Here is a 19,307-nt window from a genome sequence, read left to right as displayed (position 1 = left end):
CTGGCTTTTTTATTTCTTACCAAAAAAAAAAAGAAAAAGACAGAAAATTTTGAAAAAAAAGTTTTTCTTATTTTCTGTGAGTAAATTTTGAAAATAAATACATTTTTCTCCTTCACTGATGGGCACTGATGAGGTGGCACTTATGGGCACTGATGAGGTGGCACTTATGGGCACTGATGAGGAGGTACTAGTATGCCGCACTGATAAGCACTGATAGGTGGCACTGATGAGCACTGATAGGCGGCACTGATGAGCACTGAGAGGTGGCACTGCTGGGCACTGAGAGGTGGCACTGCTGGGCACTGAGAGGTGGCACTGCTGGGCACTGAGAGGCGGCACTGACGGACGGCACTGATGGGCACTGAGAGGCGGCACTGATGGGCACTGAGAGACGGCACTGATTGGCACTGATGGGTGGCACTGATGGACACTGATGGGTGGCACTGATGGGCAGCACCATCAGTGCCCACACTCAGTGCCCATAGTGCTGCTAGTCAGTGCCCATCAGTGCCTAGATGAGCAGGCACTGATGGGCACTGACTGGCAGCACTATGGGCACTGAGTGTGGGCACTGATGGGGGGCACTAATGGCGGGCACTGTGGGCAGTTGTGGCATTTTTTTCCCCCTCTTCTGTAATCAGGGCACTGGTGATCAGTGCCCTGATTACATTCCTTTGTGTCCCCTTACCGGTGATCTGCTCTCCTCTTCCTCACACTGCAGTCTCCGTGTGAGGAAGAGAGCTGGCGATGAGAGATGATCTCATATGTTTACATATGAGATCATCTCTCATTGCGCGGTCCGATCACGTGGTAAATGGCCGCTGTGATTGGCCATTCACCACGATCTGTGATTGGCTGTGTCCAAGGGACACGGCCAACACAGATCCTCCCGGATGCGCGCTCGCGGGAGCGCGCGGGGAGCCTGTTACTGGGAGGGCATTTAAAGACAGCCTCCCGGAAATTCGAGTCCGCGCTGTAGCCGTACTTCGGCTATAGCGCGGGCCGGAAGTGGTTAAAGGAAATAAACTAATCTTAACGCCCCGCAACAGCACCACAACTGCCTGCCAGAGCATTTGCGATGCATTACCATGGACTTGAATGGGAGGCGTTGAAAGGCTTTAAATGGCTCCCGACTTGACATGAGGCTTCAATTTTTAAGTGATGCGATGTAAGCGCTTCATGTTTTGAAAGTGTGAGCAGCACCGTGTGCTGTCAATTGTATCATTTGCATAGGTGTTTGAAGGCGTTTTTAACACCTCTCAAATGCCTGCTTTTAATGCCAGTGTGAACTTAATTGAATGTTAGTCTTGCCAATATCCCAAGAATTCAGTTCAGTGCAATGCTGCAGTAAAGGAGAATCTCAGCTTTGTAAGCTGAAAATTTCAAATACTAAAATATATTTTAATGTCATTTTTTATGCGTCCCTTTCCATTTCAGGTGCAAATCAGGTCCAAATTGTTGCCTGAATTTAGACCTGAAACACAGCCAAAGACGCGCAGGACCCTTTTCTAGTGCGAACAGTGCCCTCCGGGGGTGTGTGAATGTGAGAGCCAGTCACACTCTCCTGTCATACGAATAGGATGCGGGGAGACCCGCATCCAATTCGCATGAGTGTGAACCCAGCCTAAGTCCAGTTTGATATATTAAGAGTCATTGTGTCTCAGACATGACTCTCAGCATTAGGCTATTTGAATTGGCAGAAGAGATACAACTCATTCAAGTCATTTTTCTCTTCCTCCTCTATTCACAGAACTCATTATGCATTATGGGAGTGTAGTAAGAACTATATATCTATCTAGGTGTATAGCACTGTATTACAAAAATGTTTAAATAAACAAATGTTTTGTTTTATCTCTTGATATAGGTTAATGATGCTATTGGCAATGAGTGGCCTTGGATTTACTTTGTCAGTCTTATCCTCCTAGGATCCTTCTTCGTACTCAACTTGGTGCTTGGAGTCCTGAGCGGGTATAAAATTCTCTTTAACAGTTCTGCTTTGCTGGTCAACATACAGTATATCACAGAAAGTCTATGAAACAGGGTCTATTACTTTAAAAACAAGAGAATTTTAAATTAAAGTGGATGCAAATTTGAATTTAATTTAGGCTGAAAACATTGCTCCTGCCTTCCTCATACCCATATTGCATATTGTTTGTAGAAGAGTTTAGTGTAAATACGTTGTTTATCAGCATTAGTGCATTCACATGATCGCTAAACTCCTGCTCCCCTGTGCCACAGAGCAGCTGATGAAGTGGATTTGGATGGAAGGGAGAGCCAACATTGGGGGGGGAAATGGTGGTAGGGGGTAATGGAAGCTGGTTGGTGATGTTCCAACTGTGGAAATTCAGCCCCATTGTCAAGCTGCTCACTTACACAGGGGAGCCACAGTTATTATGTACCTAGGATGATCATGTTGCTGAGGATCATAGAGCAGGAACCAGGACCAGGAATAATGTTGTATGATTAGAACAAAGACAGAGTCCAGGAAACAAGCTGAGGTCAGTACCAGCCGGACAGCATTGTACCAAATCAAGAGGCAAAGACAGAGACCAAGAAATAAGAATTTCGGCTAGTAATACCCAGGCAAACAGGTTTACAAGGCAAGAGGTGGTAAGCAGAGTTCAGAAGGCAGCCCCAAGATACAACCCGGATCATATATTGTAAGGCAGAATCAGCAAATCAGGTCTGAGGTAAGAGGTAAATAAGGACAAGCTGAAGACCACTCAGAAACTTCCTTTTGCAGTGCTTCAGTTTAAACAGGCCACTGGGAGCCAATACTAGTGCTGAGCATGCACACTCGTTTGTGTAGAATACAGAAATATATAACAAATGCTGGACCAGCGCTATTAAACCCACAGTGTAAGGGGAGAATTATAAAAACAAATGTAAACAATAAATATAAAAACAGATATAGAGAATAAAAAATAAAAAAAACACAATAATGATAAATATTTCAGGAGTATATAGATACAAAGTCCATGGAGTAGAGTCTATGTAGAGATGGATGGCTGGGTGGCCGCCGGCTCTATCAGAGTTAGGAGGGGACAGAGCAGCGCCACCTGAGTGTAGTATTAAAAAATCCTTTATTGGCATAAAAGGTAATGCACTCACATGAGTGATAGGAAAGCAGGCTTTACAGCAAGTCATCCGATCTGCTGCAGGGGAGACAGGGGAGGTGTAGACAGCCCTGGGTCCTGGCTGTGTCAGTGGCTTCTGGCACTTCCTGGTGTCCTGTTGGCGTCACAGCTTCTCCCTCATCACATCCGGTGGAAGCAGGGCGGTGCTGGCATTCGGGGCATGCGTGCCCCTTTCATCAGGCATTTAGAAATGCCTGACAAAGGGGCACATATGCCCCGAACACTAGCACCGCCCCGCTTCCGCCAGATGTGATGACTGAGAAGCTGTGACACCTGGAAGTTCCAGAAGACACTGACACAGCCAGGACCCAAGGCTGTCTATATCCTGCCTCCCCTGCAGCGGATCGGATGACTTGCTGTAAAGCCTGTTTTCCCATCACTCATGTGAGTGCACTACCTTTTATGCCAATAAAGGATTCTTTTAATACAATACTCATTTGTGTGCATGCGTTTATTCACTAATGCATGCTTGCCATTTAACTTATGAACAGCATGCGCCAATACTGGTTTCCTTGTACTGAAAATAATCCGACCTTCCTTAGAACATCGTAGCAATAATGTTCCTGTACTGAAGCTTACAGAAAAAAATGTATTTACAGTGAATTATTTTACAAACAGCATGTAGAATGGGTGTGAGGAGGGGGGAAGCAACATTTTAAACTTAAAAAAAACATTAGCCTTTTCTTCTAATTTAATGATGTGAAACACCTACAATGTTAATAGTAACCAGAGATCATGTTATCTAGAATACAATGCCTTGCAAACATTTCAGGCTTCAAACATAAAGATATAAAACTGTAGTTTTTTGTGAAGAGTCAACAACAAGTGGGACACAATCATGAAGTGGAACGAAATTTATTGGATATTTCAAACTTTGTTAACAAATAAAAAACTGAAAAATTGGGCGTGCAAAATTATTCAGCCCCTTTACTTTCAGTGCAGCAAACTCTCTCCAGAAGTTCAGTGAGGATCTCTGAATGATCCAATGTTGACCTAAATGGCTAATGATGATAAATAGAATCCATCTGTGTGTAATCAAGTCTCCGTATAAATGCACCTGCACTGTGATAGTCTCAGAGGTCCTTTTAAAGCGCAGAGAGCATCATGAAGAACAAGGAACACACCAGGCAGGTCCGAGATGCTGTTGTGGAGAAGTTTAAAGCCGGATTAGGATACAAAAAGATTTCCCAAGCTTTAAACATCCCAAGGAGCACTGTGCAAACGATAATATTGAAATGGAAGGAGTATCAGACCACTGCAAATCTACGAAGACCTGGCCGTCCCTCTAAACTTTTAGCTCATACAAGGAGAAGACTGATCAGAGATGCAGCCAAGAGGCCCATGATCACTCTGGATAAACTGCAGAGATCTACAGCTGAGGTGGGAGACTCTGTCCATAGGACAACAATCAGTCGTATACTGCACAAATCTGGCCTTTATGGAAGAGTGGCAAGAAGAAAGCCATTTCTTAAAGATATCCATAAAAAGTGTTGTTTAAAGTTTGCCACAAGCCACCTGGGACACACACCAAACATGTGGAAGAAGGTGCTCTGGTCAGATGAAACCAAAATCAAACTTTTTGGCAACAATGTAAAACGTTATGTTTGGCGCAAAAGCAACAAAGCTCATCAACCTGAACACACCATCCCCACTGTCAAACATGGTGGTGGCAGCATCATGGTTTGGGCCTGCTTTTCTTCAGCAGTGACAGGGAAGATAATTAAAATTGATGGGAAGATGGATGGAGCCAAATACAGGACCATTCTGGAAGAAAACCTGGTGGAGTCTGCAAAAGACCTGAGACTGGGACGGAGATTTGTCTTCCAACAAGACAATGATCCAAAACATAAAGCAAAATCTACAATGGAATGGTTCACAAATAAACATATCCAGGTGTTAGAATGGCCAAGTCAAAGTCCAGACCTGAATCCAATCGAGAATCTGTGGAAAGAACTGAAAACTGCTGTTCACAAATGCTCGCCATCCAACCTCACTGGGCTCGAGCTGTTTTGCAAGGAGGAATGGGCAAAAATTTCAGTCTCTCAATGTGCAAAACTGATAGAGACATACCCCAAGCGACTTACAGCTGTAATCGCAGAAAAAGGTGGCGCTACAAAGTATTAACTTAAGGGGGCTGAATAATTTTGTACGCCCAATTTTTCAGCTTTTTATTTATTAAAAAAGTTGGAAATATCCAATAAATTTTGTTCCACTTCATGATTGTGTCCCACTTGTTAATTCTTCACAAAAAATTACAGTTTTATATCTTTATGTTTGAAGCCTGAATGTGGCATAAGGTCGATAAGTTCAAGGGGGCCGAATACTTTCGCAAGGCACTGTATATAGCTGTTGCAGGGACTTAGGAGCAACATTTTCAATTCATGGCAAGGAAATTTGGTTTACTCAAAAAATGTGATTTGGAAATGCTGACATTCATCCTAAAGGTTTATGTGAAGTGTAAGTTTCATGTGCGCACAATAACCACTTATAGATTGAACATTTTACAAAAGGTGTCCTGCAGTGCCTGCAGAAAATACCTAGTTGGTTCTACAATATACCCCACACTAGACATGTTAATTTATCAAGGGGACTACACTGTAAAGGGGCACTGTAATGATTGCAGTGTCCCTTTACAGTGCAGTCCCCTTTGTATCACAGTGTCCCTTGCATTTACTGTCACAGTGCCCCTTGCAGTCATGCCCCCTCCCCCCTTTCCTCTCTCACTGCCCTATCACAGTGCCCGATTTCAGTCTGCCTCCCCGGCACAGTCCTATCTTTCAGCCGTGTGTCTTCTCCCCGGTCTCCCCCGCCAATGCAGGACAGGAGGCTGGAGGGAGCTGCAGATCTGGATGGAGGGAGGGAGCTGACAAAATGCATTGTTAACAAGTGGGTGATTACCTGCTTGTTAATATGAAGGACTCACACTCTCCAGGGCAGATCTCAAGCTCCTCCCACCCGTCCTGCTGGCAGGTTGATATCGTAGGTAGGGGGGGACCCGGGAGAGGGCACACGGGCTCATTGACACAGCCGCACAGCGTGGTCAGGGATAGTCCTGTCGAGACCGTGATTGCTGCTAACATCCCGCTGCACAGCCCTGCCATCAACAGGCCACGGATCGGTACCGGTCCACTGCCTGGCCATTTGGGACCCCTGTAACAGAGCTAAGGGTGCTGGGACAGGCAGTCATCCAAAATGCCCGAAGATGCCCACCCTTTTCTCCCACCCCCTCCATTTATACAAGTTGAACATTCATAGATAGCTTCTATGAATAAAAAAGATCTATAGTTGGGGGAGGCAGGTATTTTAATCATCTGCCTGCCCCCCATTCATAGATTATCATTTTTTGTTCAAAGAAGCTATTGTACAGCCTCTATGAATAGATGAGGTGAGCTGAAAAGTGGTGATGATGATCTTGAGTGCCTGTCATAGCTCCCTTTGCTCTACTGCCTTCTAGTGTGGGTTTAGTGCGGGGTGGCTTAACAAAGCTGAGGGAGCCAGCAGCAAGGGATATATCACACTGATAACTGCAAGTTATCCTTAACCACTTAAAGACCAAGCCTTTTCTGGAACTTTTTGTTGACAAGAAATAAAAATATTTTTTTGCGAGAAAAATACTTAGAATCCCCAAACATTATATATATATATTTTTAGCACAGACCCTAGAGAGTAAATTGGCGATCATTGCAATTTTTTATGTCACACGGTATTTGCGCAGCAGTTTTTTTCAAATGTATTTTTTTAAAATACACTTTAATGAATTGAATGAAAATAAAACAATATATAACCCAAGGTGGGGGGCAGCGGGATGCAGATGGACAGGTTGGAGGCCGTGTCACAGGTGGGGGGCAGAGGGAGAGGTGGCTGGCAGTGTCACAGGTGGGGGCAGAGGTACAGGTGGGGGGCAGCATCACAGGTGGGAGGCAGATGGACAGGTGGGGGGCAGCGTTACAGGTGAGGCAGAGGGACGGGTGGGGGGCAGAGAGACAGGTGGGGGGCAGAGTCACAGGTGGGGGGCAGCATCACAGTTGGGGGGCAGTGGGACAGGTTAGAGGCAGTGTCACAGGTGGGGGCAGTGTAACAGGTGGGAGGTAGTGTCACACACAGCACCAGTCCTCCCAGCTCTCACCTGTCTAGCAGTGCCAGGAGGGGTAGCTGAGCCTGTGTCCCATCTCCACCAGAATCTCCAGCGGCCGCTGCAAGAATGTGCTGGAACTGGAGAAAGTCCAGAGAAGGGCAACAAAAATAATTAGGGGAATGGAGGGCATCAGCTATGAGGAAAGACTACAAGCACTGAACTTATTCTCTCTGGAGAAGAGACTTTGAGGGGGGATATGATATCAATGTACAAATACTGTACTGGCAACCCTAGCATATGGAAAAACCTATTCAGAGAAAGGGAATACAATAAGACACGTGGCCACTCACTAAAACTAGAGGAAAGGCGGTTTAACCTTAAAATACGTAGGGGGTTCTTCACTGTAAGAGCTGTAAGGATGTGGAATTCTCTTCCGCAAACAGTTGTATCAGCAGAGAGCATTGATAGTTTCAAAAACTATTCGATGGGCACCTTAAAGACCACAACATACAGGGGTATACGATCTACGGTTAACAGCAAACACACACACATCATAGGTTGAACTGGATGGACTGATGTCTTTTTTCAACCTCACTAACAATGTAACTATGTAACTAAGAAAGAGCGGGGGGGGGGGGCTCCTCCACCCTTACCTCCTCCTCCATGGGGCCCTCCTCTGGCACCAACTGGCCTCACCCACCCCGCACAGACCGATGCACACTGTGATACCTGACCAGAGCAGAGCCTGCCTGACAGCAGACCCCAGCCGACCTGCACACATGTGGGATCCGCCCACCACTTCACCCTCCTCTGCATCCCGGCAGCTAGTCCGCACTGATGGCAGCTGCCGTGTGTTAAAGATGGCCCAGGTTGTGACCTGTGGTACAGGCCCTCAAGACACCTGTGCCCTTTACTTGTGTACCAGCTGTACCCCCCTGATGGTGGCCCTGCTCTCTAGGCTCCCACTCCAGGATACTGCTGAGGACAGGGGAACAGCAAGTATTCTGAGACCCTATGAGAGCTGTCTCAGTCCACAGCTACCTTTAGCACTTACATCCCAAAAGCACACAGTCATAAGGGATCACAATTCAGGGTCAGTACTCACAAGTCCCCAGGACAGCTGCATACCTTCTAGCTTCCTCGAGACAGTGAAGGGGGCAATCCTTCTCCAGACCTGATCCCTTATGATGAAGTCCCAAATCCAGCTCACACCAGGACCTCAGTTCTGCCACAATCGAGACCTAAAAGAAAAGCTACACAGTCCACAGGGGGGCAGCAGCCAGAGGAGGCTTTGGAACACTCCCTCCTGAGGAAAGAATAATCTCTCCAAGGCTCCAGGCCATTTATCGCCAGCCACCGTCTCCTCCAGGTTTGGCTAGGGCATGACAAATATTCAAACTAATCATTTGACTTTCCCAGTCCCAATTTCTGGAAATTTCTTCCAGGAGCAGCCAAACTCCCAGCCTGTTAAACCCCAAACAAACCACAGTAAACAATCACTGCTCCCTTGATTGTAGAAGGAGCCAAAAAATGAATTTGCCTAACATCCTACACTAGGAGGGCACTACGGTCCTTTGGACCATGATACCCTTCCTGAAGTTAAATCCTTGAGTCAGCTGTATGCTCTCTTGTTTTATTTGACTAGTTGCCTTTGTTTTGCTCTTGTGCTGAATGTGCAAAATAGCCTTGAAATTGTCAACATTGACAATATAGTCTTTAAATTGGCATTTGTATGGGTTTATATTTAGTCTTTGGCTTCTTTCACACGGAGCGAACCGTATTGCTATCCGCTCCGGCACTTTTTTTTTTTTTTCACGGACACGGGTGACACTTGTGTCATCCGCTCCGTATGTCCGCATATCATCCCATCCATTTGCGGATGATATACGGACATAATGTATATCTATGGGGATTGCGGATGTCAGCGGATGACACCGCTGACATCCGATTTTGCATCCTTTCCGTTTTTTAAACGGAAGAAAAATAGGGTTCTGTTCCGTTCCAAAAAACAGAACAGAACTGAAAGAATGCAAATCGGATGTCAGCGGATGGTCATCCGCTGAGATCCGCAATCCCATTGACATGCATTATATCCGTGTATCACCCGCAAACGGATGGGGTTATATACGGACATATGGAGCGCTCGTGTGAAAGGGGCCTTTTGTAAATTTGCACATTAAAAATTCGAATAGACATTTGAAATGAAATTAGCATGAACATTTATTAAAGTGTGTTAAAACCAAATGAAAGAAACCCCATAGTGTGAAATATGTATATCTACTTTTTTCCTGGAAAGACATTACATAGTTACAATAATGCTGGGAAGGATGTTTACAAAGTAGGTTTACATAGGAGGTTTACAAAGCTGTAGCTATAATTTTTTAGAGATGCTATACCTAAACTTGTGGGTCCTCCATAGTGAGTTTACCAAGGAGCGAGAAAAGGCCAAATCGCGAGGTGCATTCCAAATGCTGAGAGAACAGCAGGCAATGGATGAGGACTTGCGTGGGTATTTGGACTGGATTACGCATGCAGAAGTTATGGATCCAGACATGGAACCAGGAGATGGTGAGAGTTTGCCAGTAAGCAGTTATTAAAGGAAGAATTTATTACTGCTCTATTAACTATACATTCTTGTTTTTAGGATTTTCACAGCTTGAGGAAGGTGGTTCTGAAACTGACAGTCTCTATGAAATAGAGGGGATCAACAAGTGTATCGCTTTTTTGTAAGTGAGAGCATATTGAAATAAGTTTAAATAGTCAAAAAATAAGCCATGTTTTCATACTATACAACATTCACCTGTTACAACTTTTTGTCTTATTATGCCTTTCCCTAGTCGTCAGTGGCGCCATTGGCATAGACTACTTCGCCGAAAAAGTCGAGATCTTGTGAAATCCCGCTTCTTCTATTGGCTTGTTATTATTATGATTCTTGTTAACACTGTCATTATAGCAACTGAGCACCACCATCAGCCTTACTCTCTAACAAAAGCCCAAGGTGAGCCACATTTTCAACTGTCTGCAAATATCGATATAATAAAAGGATTTCAAGCTACTGGTTATCAGTCAAAAATGCTTTCTTGTATAGTTAGCTGTTAATTAAAGCTTCTCTAAACCCCGAAAAAATTAAATATATTGTAGCTTACTAGTCCTTAGATGAGGTGCCTGCATTGTTTTTCCTTTCTTCCGAAATTTTTTTCTTACATTTTTTCCCTATTTTTATCCTGTAATCTTGTAAAAAAAGACACTCACTCGTCCATATTATCTATGGAAGGTACCATGGTTGCCACCCAAGCTAGACTTCATATATGTGTGACTTATTTTAATCTCCATTGCATTAGGGTTAATAAGATTAGAAGTTTACATGAGAAAGATAAGAATGTTTTCTGTTTCCAGTTCGGCAAGAGCAACATGTGTTTTCTGTACATGCTGAAAATGTTCTTAGATTGAAAAAGAAAACAAATGCAGTCACCACATCTAAGGACTGGTAAGCTGCAAAATGTTATCAAGGACCTTTTTGGCTTCCAGAAAAATTCACATCAGCATACAGCTGTTTTTCACAGTATTATCGTTAGGTGAATGCACAAGATGGGGAATGTGATGGCTTGTATTTTTCATCTTGAATAAGCACAGTGCAATTATTCTCTCTGATGAGGCAATCAGCATCATCAGTGGGCTGGCACAGGGAACAAGGATGTAAAAGCCGCGGGTGGACCAGAGGCATTATAAAAATGGCTAAATGTAAACGGAAAGGTGTAAGGACATACTGAATGTAAGTGCAATTTTTACCTACAGTGTTTTATATACAGTTGGGTGTTCTTTAGAGGAGGGAGGGGACCACTTTAAATCTTTAGTCTTGTCTTTACTTTAAAAGAAGTAGATGTGAAAGTAGAGTGCAGTTGCGCTCTGTTGGGCAATTGTTTCAAGGCTTAGTAAATGAGGGGAAGCTCTGCTGACTTCCATCATTCAATCATGTGCAAGAAAAAATGCTGCTCTTTTTATTCCTCACATGTGATTGGGTATTCTTTAAAAAAGTGAAGCTTCCCCTTATTCACTAAGCTATGGAGCACATGCATGTGCAGAGTACAACTGCACTTGCAAAGTGCACAGTCTATTTGCTTTTAGTAAATCAACCTCAATGTGTGTTGCAGTTAGTATTCATTGTAATAATGTAATGTGTTTTAAAATGCAGTAAAGTATATCTGCATAAAACCCTTATAGTAACTTTGTGCAACACCCTGCCCAGGTCATAGATTATGGCAACCACAGTCAGTGTGGATGGGGTAATCCCTTAGAGAGAACACACAGTGATGATTGCTAGTGGCTATAGCCGCTGGTAATGATCGCATGCTAAAAACCCAACATACTGGTTGTACCCAAGTTGATCAGTGGATCGACTTGGGTACAATCAGCCTGCCCATAGATGGATAAAATGTCGGCCGGTTCACCAGGATTCGATCTATCTATGGTAGGCTTAAAAGTGAGAGGTCTCCACATTGGAACAAACAATGCCAATGTATCATGTGTCAGACTTTGGGTCCGGCAGGGTAAGATATTTAGGCTTCCTGACCTCAACCCGATAGAACAACGTTGGGATGAATTAGAGCGCAGACTGCGAGCCAGGCCTTCTCTCCAACATCAGTGCCTAACCTCACAAATGCGCTTCTGGAATAATGGTCAAATATTCTCCTAGACACACTCCTAAACATTGTGGACAGCCTTCCCAGATGAGTTCAAGCTGTTATAACTGCAAATGGTGGGCCAACTCAATATTGAACCCTACAGACTAAGACTAGGATGCCATTAAATTTAATTTGCGTGTAAAGGCAGGCATCCTCCCAATACTTTTGACAATAAGTAGTGTAGTAATGTTATTTTATAGTCCAATAAGCTACCAGGTGCCACAGGAAGCTGCAAATCTGCATACAAATATTGTGGCAACTAAAAAGTCCACATACAGTGGATATAAAAAGTCTACATACCCCTGTTAAAATGTCAAGTGTCTGTGATGTAAAAAAATGAGACAAAGATGAATCATTTCAGAACTTTTTCCTTTATTGTGACCTATAAACTCTACAACTCAGTTGAACAACAAACTGAACTCTTTTAGATGGAGGGAACTAAAAATAAAACAAATAAAATAATATGGTTGCATAAGTGTGCAAACCCTTAAACTAATACTTTGTTGAAGTCACCTTTTGATTTTATTACAGCACTCAGTTTTTTTTGGGTGTGAGAACTATCAGCATGGCACATCTTGACTTGACAATATTTGCCCACTCTTCTTTGCAAAAACTCTCCAAATCTGTCAGATTGTGCACAGGCCTCCTCAGATCACCCCACAGATTTTCAATCAGATTCATGTCTGGGCTCTGGCTGGGCCATTCCAAAACTTTAATCTTCTTCTGGTGAAGCCATTCCTTTGATGATTTGGATGTATTCTTTGGGTTGTTGTCCTGCTGAAAGATGAAGTTCCTCTTCATGTTCAGCTTTCTAACAGAAGCCTGAAGGTTTTGTGCCAATATTGACTGGTATTTGGAACTATTCATAGTTCCCTCTACCTTGACCAAGGCCCCTGAAGACAAACAGCCCCAAAGCATGATGCTTCAATGCTTCACGGTGGGTATGGTGTTCTTTTTGTAATTTTCAGTGTTGTTTTTGCGCCAAACATATCCTTTCAAATAATGGCCAAAAAGTTCAACCTTGGTTCCATCAGACCATAACACATTTTCCCACATGCTTTTGGGAGACTTCAGATGTGTTTTTGCAAAATTTAGCAGGACTTGGATGTTTTTCTTCGTAAGAAAAGGCTTCAGTCTTGCCACTCTACCCCATAGCCCAGACACATGAAGAATACGGGAGATTGATGTCACATGTACCACACAGCCACTACTTGCCAGATAATCCTGCAGCTCATTAATGTTGCTGTAGGCCTCTTGGCAGCCTGCCTGACCAGTTTTCTTCTCATCTTTTCATACATTGTTGTATGTCAGTCACTGTTGTGCCATATTTTCTCCACTTGATGATGACTGTCTTCACTGCATCTAAGAAAATGTCAGGAAAGACCTACTAGAACAGCTGAACTTTATTTGGGGTTAATCAGAGGCACGTTTATTAATGGCAGATGTGTACTGACTCCTATTTAACGTGAGTTTGAATGTGATTGCTTAATTCTGAACACAGCTACATCCTCAGTTATAAGAGGGTGTGCACACTTATGCAACCACATTATTTTATTTTTTTTATTTTTACTTCCCCAACTAAAAGATTTCAGTTTGTTTTTCAAACGAGTTGTACAGTTTATAGGTCACATTATAGGTGGAAAAAGTTCTGAAATGTTTTTAGTTTGTCTCATTTTATCCACTGTATTTATTTAAAATAGTTATTTAGATGTTGGCTAGTATTTAAATATAAATCATAACATGTATAAATATCATAGGATCTCAAAGCGTACACAATTTTAAAAAGTTACTTTGTTAAGTGCATATTTTTTAATTATCATTAAAAACCATTTGATAGGGTCCTTTACAAATTTGGTCTAAAATCTGTTCATGACAGCAATTTGTTACAAGTCATAGCTACATTGATTCAAAAATGTTTCTATAACTCATCTTCAAAGTGTTTTTAGCCACTTAGTAATTATACAGTAAAACCTAGGATTGCGAGCATAATTAGTTCCGGAAACATGCTTGTAATCCAAAGCACTCTTAAATCAAAGCGAATTTCCCTATAAGAAAAAATGGAAACTCAGATGATTCCTTCCACAATCATTTATTGATAAGTCCTTCAGTTTATAGTCCATATATAAAGATTATAGCAATGTCATAGGTTGTGTCCCCATAAAATGTCCATCCACAAATGGAAGCCTCCACAAGGGGATTGGAAGCAAAATCCAGCAGGAGCTACAGAGTATAAAAGAGAAGAGGGGCGCCTCTAAGTGTAGCAATAGAGTTACATTTAATGAAGGTACAACATTTAGCAACTCACTTGGTTGATTATTAAAACAGGCACATCTAAGTATGCAGGCGTCTGGGGTAAAGCTGTCCACATAGACCATCCCCCTGACCGCTGGCTCTCACCGCTGTCAGTCTGCAATCGTGACTGGGAAGACTACTCTGCAGTAGAGCGATCTGAAAGCGAGGCTTGAAGCGCTCGTGGAGTGCAGTGGGGAAGGGATGACGTCAATGGCGGTGCGGATGATGATCTATGTGGACAGCTTTACCCCAGACGCCTGCATACTTAGATGTGCCTGTTTTATCATGAACCATGTGTGTTGCTAAATGTTGTACCTTCATTAAATGTAACCGTATTGCTACACTTAGAGGCCCTCTCTTCTCTATTATACTTATATTGTGACGGAAGCTACTTGTATATATCAAGACATTGCTTGTTTATCAAGTCACAATTTATAAAAAATGTTGCTTGTCTTGCAAAACACTCTCAAACCAAGTTACTCTCAATCCAAGGTTTTACTGTATTTGTAACTTCTACTGCGTTCATTTGGCTACCCCTTTTGCAACTTAAATGCATTAAAAACATTTTTGTATTTTTATTCATTTGCAGACATCGCAAATGAAGTGCTATTAGCTCTCTTCACCATGGAGATGATTGTAAAAATTTATGCCCTTGGTTTCCAGTCCTATTTTATGTCACTTTTCAACCGGTTTGACTGCTTCGTAGTCTGCACAGGACTGCTTGAGGTCTTTCTAGTGGCCAGCGATATTATGTCTCCTCTTGGAATATCTGTCCTGCGTTGTATACGGCTACTTCGAATATTCAAGATTACAAGGTAATCGCACAGGAGAAAGTACAGGATGTATAGCTTTTGATGTCAAATTTTTGAATATAAACAAAAGGACACAGCCTATAATGTAACTGTATTTAGGAACTGCCCTCCTGTATAGATAATTTAAGGTTCAGAGATTTATATCAGCTTGCACCATGTCCTTTCATATCAAGCACAGAAAAAATGCATGCATAGGCCCAGATAAATCAATGGAAAAGAAAGTAGACACAGCGATAAAAACTTTACACATAGTGTAACCCTCCTCCACTATATATAAGACTAAAAAAGGTTTTGCCTGAACATAAAGCACATTTACCAACAATCTTTTCCACTTGCTTATTGATCTTTGCTTGTAATTTTAGTATTTTTCACCTAGCTATCACAATGAACAGTATTGTGGAGGAATTTACTAAGATTGGTGCATGGCAGCCAATGAGATTTTATCTGTCATATCGAAGCTGATTGGTTAGTATGCACAGTCGGCTCCAGTTTAAGTAAACTCACCCTTGTGCTTATTGCAATTTGATAATAAAGTAAAGATGATATTTCTTTGCCTTTTTACATTGATGCAAATAAGGCCAATTACCTTCCACCTTAACACTGTCCTGTGATTGGTTGCTCCACTAACTAAAAGGAATGTGCAGGTGGCAGGAAGGGGTTGGCAAACTGCAGAACTGTAACAGAGTGCCTTTTGTACCCACCATGCTCAGATGCAGGTGTTTTCCACAACTCCCTGCAGACTGAACATGTCTAGGAAAAAAACATTTCTCTGCTGGGCAAGTCATTTGCAGCCAGGTGAATGGCCCTCCACTGTCAAAACTGGTTTGCAGACAGCTAGACAGGTGCCTAATAACACACAACTTTTCCAAAAGACACAGCAACTCTGTGGAGCCTCTCCCTAACTGCTACCAGGGTAATTCATTTCCAGTGGGGTGACATTTGTTCTTGTACCTGGGATTGCTCCAGCTGTATATTACCAGAGGTAATCTGGACTTCACTGTGAGGGGAACTGTCTTTGAGGATTGGATTTGGAATGTGCTGTTCCGAGGGGTTCAGCAGGAAGGGCTTGTTAAAGACCCATAGTTTAATGTAGGTTGTCCACTGGAAAAGAAAAGAGGAAGGCGAGAGAGCCCTTACAGAGTAGTGAGTGAATCAAATATAGAGGTTACCTCAATAAGGTTTACAATAGGATGAAAATGAGAAAATAATTTACATCTGCTGAGGTTCAAGTAAGGCAGGTCATAATTGATTCAATTTTCTTTCCTGCAACCACTGATTGTATTGATGGGGTAATTCCTCCTACAGCGCTATTGTGTTCATTTGGTGAGCGAAGGGTTGGGCATAGGTAGCTGTCTTAGCTGAGAGAACACAGTGATTACTGCTAATGGTTATAGCCGCTAGTAATGATCACGTGCCAAAAAGCTAACATGCTGATTGTACCCAAGTCGATCGATGGTACATTCAGCCTGCCCATAGATGGGTCAATTCTCGGCCAGTTCAGCAAGAACCAGCCGAGATTAAATCCATATATGACCGGCTTGACCCTACAGGGTCGAGGCAATCAACCTTTTTGGAGTGCAGGTGGAGAATACCGTTTCCATGTTGGAATTTAAAGGTCACTCTTAAGGCCAAGGGGATCCTAACCTAGGATTTTCAGGCAGGTGTTTAACTAGGTGAGTTAGGAGAGGTCTAAAAAAAGGTTCATCTGTGGTTGGCGCCCATAATCATGTGATTAAGGGTGGATCCACTGTGGCTTTAAATTGCCACTTCTTTGACATAGCGTGATACACTGATATTTCTCATTCCCTGGTGGTTTAGGTCAGATCAGTGTGAGTGCTTTGGAGGAGCTGGAATTGACCAACCCTGAGAATATGTCTATGAGAATCAGGCCCGGACTGGCCATAGGGCACACCGGGCGTTTGCCCGGTGGGCCAGGGCTACCGGGCCACATGTCTTAAAAAGAGCTGTCAGGGCTGGCTGCGGGTGGATATGCACATATATGCATATTCCCCCACCCACCAAGGAGATCCATGGTAACTGAAGGATGTGGTTCGTGCATGCGCCCCGCAACCGCTGGTCCCCTGGAAACCAAAATGCCAGGAGAGGAGGGGGGACAGAGAAGCCGTATATGCTGCTAAAGCACCTTGCTGACTTTCTTAATACCTGGCTTTGTGAGTACTCCATTATATCTGGCTTAGTGAGTCATGCTTTATAACTGGCTTTTTGACCACTACTTCAGAAATTTTAAAGGGAATTGCACTTTATAACAGGGTTTGGTAACTTGTTTTCTAAAGTAATAGCTCCCAAACCCTGTTCTAAGGTTACTTTCGCACATGCGTTTAGGCACAATGCAAATTGCAGGGGCAGGAGTTTGCTGATTCCTAGTGTTGTTTTTGACACTTGTGAGTGACTAGCTGCGTTGCCTTTTCTGTGTTCTGAAGGTGCAGGAATTGGGGTGATCTGAGGTGTGAAGGTGCAGGAATTGGGGTAATCTGAGGTGTGAAGGTGCAGGAATTGGGGTAATCTGAGGTGTGAATGTGCAGGAATTGGGGTGATCAGGGGTGTAAAGGTGAAGGAATTGGGGTTATCGGAGGTGTGAAGGTGCAGGAATTGGGGTGATTGGAGGTGTGAAGGTGTAGGAATTGGGGTGATCTGAGGTGTGAAGGTGAAGGAATTGGGGTGATCGGAGGTGTGAAGGTGCAGGAATTGGGGTGATCGGAGGTGTGAAGGTGCAGGAATTGGGGTAATCTGAGGTGTGAAGGTGCAGGAATTGGGGTGATCTGAGGTGTGAAGGTGCAGGAATTGGGGTGATCAGGGGTGTAAAGGTGAAGGAATTGGGGTTATCGGAGGTGTGAAGGTGCAGGAATTGGGGTGATTGGAGGTGTGAAGGTGCAGGAATTGGGGTGATCTGAGGTGTGAAGGTGAAGGAATTGGGGTGATCGGAGGTGTGAAGGTGCAGGAATTGGGGTGATCTGAGGTGTGAAGGTGCAGTAATTGGGGTGATCGGAGGTGTGAAGGTGAAGTAATTGGGGTGATCTGAGGTGTGAAGGTGCAGGAATTTGGGTGATCAGAGGTGTGAAGGTGCAGGAATTGAGGTGATCTGAGGTGTGAAGGTGAAGGAATTGGGGTGATCAGAGGTGTGAAGGAATTGGGGTGATCAGAGGTGTGAAGGTGCAGGAATTGAGTTGATCTGAGGTGTGAAGGTGAAGGAATTGGGGTGATCAGAGGTGTGAAGGAATTGGGGTGATCAGAGGTGTGAAGGTGCAGGAATTGGGGTGATCTGAGGTGTGAAGGTGCAAAGCTCAGTTGATTTCTTACTATTATTTAAGTGGTTTACAGCATTTACTTTATTAGATTCCTTTTCATGTGACGTTGACAGTTTTTTTTTATGTATCTGGCACTCAATTTTTTTTTTAAACATTTTTCTGCACACTATCCCCAAAAGTTTGCCTACCCCTGGATTAGAGCAACTCTTGTGCTCCTTCATACTATTTTCAGGACTCCATCATCAAAACCGTGTTAAAGTAAGACAAAAAAAAGAGCATCATATGGCAGCTCTGACCAAAATCTGTCACATTAAACTAAAAAAGGTACCTAATCGAACCAACACATTCTGAAACCCCAAATCCCCAACCGCCCCGCGAACGCCTTTGTGTCAGCTTACTATCGCTTTAAGGCCTACCACAGATTTGTGTGTCTTTTCATTTTTAGTGAAACGCACAGTTCTTTGACCTACAGTGATGTTTCAGTTCAATTTGGAAAATATGGTTTTCCCAGTTTTTTTATATTAATTCTTCAAATTCTTTTTATTTATCGGGAAGACAGTTTGTGAAAACTATGAGATATTATGTGCAGTATATTGCTTCACATTTCTACAGAGGACAGCAAACGCATGAATGTGCGTTCTATATAATTGTTTGGTATGGCTCTTCATTGAGGATTTCTGGTAGAGGTTGTGAATTTTATATTTGTAGTGCTTGCATAGGTCTTATTATATTAAAATACTGTATATGAGGTAATGGGGGACCCCCATTTTTGTTTCTGTTTCAAACTTATTTGTCTTGCCCCATTTTATTTATGTGTCTAAACTATAAATTGCATGACTCTATTAAAAACGTAATCTTTGAGAAAATTAAAACTAAAGAAATTCAATATTTTCTTAGCCTCAGACCTGAAATGCAGTCAACAGAAAAAGCATATGACAGCCAGGCAACCAACAGGAGAGGACAATAATGGCAGCCTACATTCTTCCCTAAAGGTTTCTTTTAACTTGTTATAAGTGAAATACTTATTGCAGGTTAATGACTCA

General features: G+C 43.0%; 1 protein-coding gene across 1 annotated transcript in view; it reads left to right on the top strand.

Moving 5' to 3' along the window:
• CACNA1S (calcium voltage-gated channel subunit alpha1 S) overlaps positions 1 to 19,307 on the top strand; it is a 240,535-nt gene that overhangs the window by 82,987 nt on the left and 138,241 nt on the right. Inside the window, exons 8-12 of the mRNA XM_082244590.1 lie at positions 1,865 to 1,968; positions 9,632 to 9,780; positions 9,857 to 9,938; positions 10,050 to 10,210; positions 14,776 to 15,001. Coding sequence (XP_082100716.1) covers positions 1,865 to 1,968; positions 9,632 to 9,780; positions 9,857 to 9,938; positions 10,050 to 10,210; positions 14,776 to 15,001 — 722 coding nt within the window. The remainder of the gene's footprint in view (positions 1 to 1,864; positions 1,969 to 9,631; positions 9,781 to 9,856; positions 9,939 to 10,049; positions 10,211 to 14,775; positions 15,002 to 19,307) is intronic.

The sequence above is a fragment of the Pelophylax lessonae genome, assembly GCF_965119305.1.
Source record: "Pelophylax lessonae genome assembly, chromosome: 2".
NCBI classification, from domain to species: Eukaryota; Metazoa; Chordata; class Amphibia; order Anura; family Ranidae; genus Pelophylax; species Pelophylax lessonae.
Note: the sequence above shows the minus strand (reverse complement) of the source record. Positions and strands in the feature narration are given on the sequence as shown.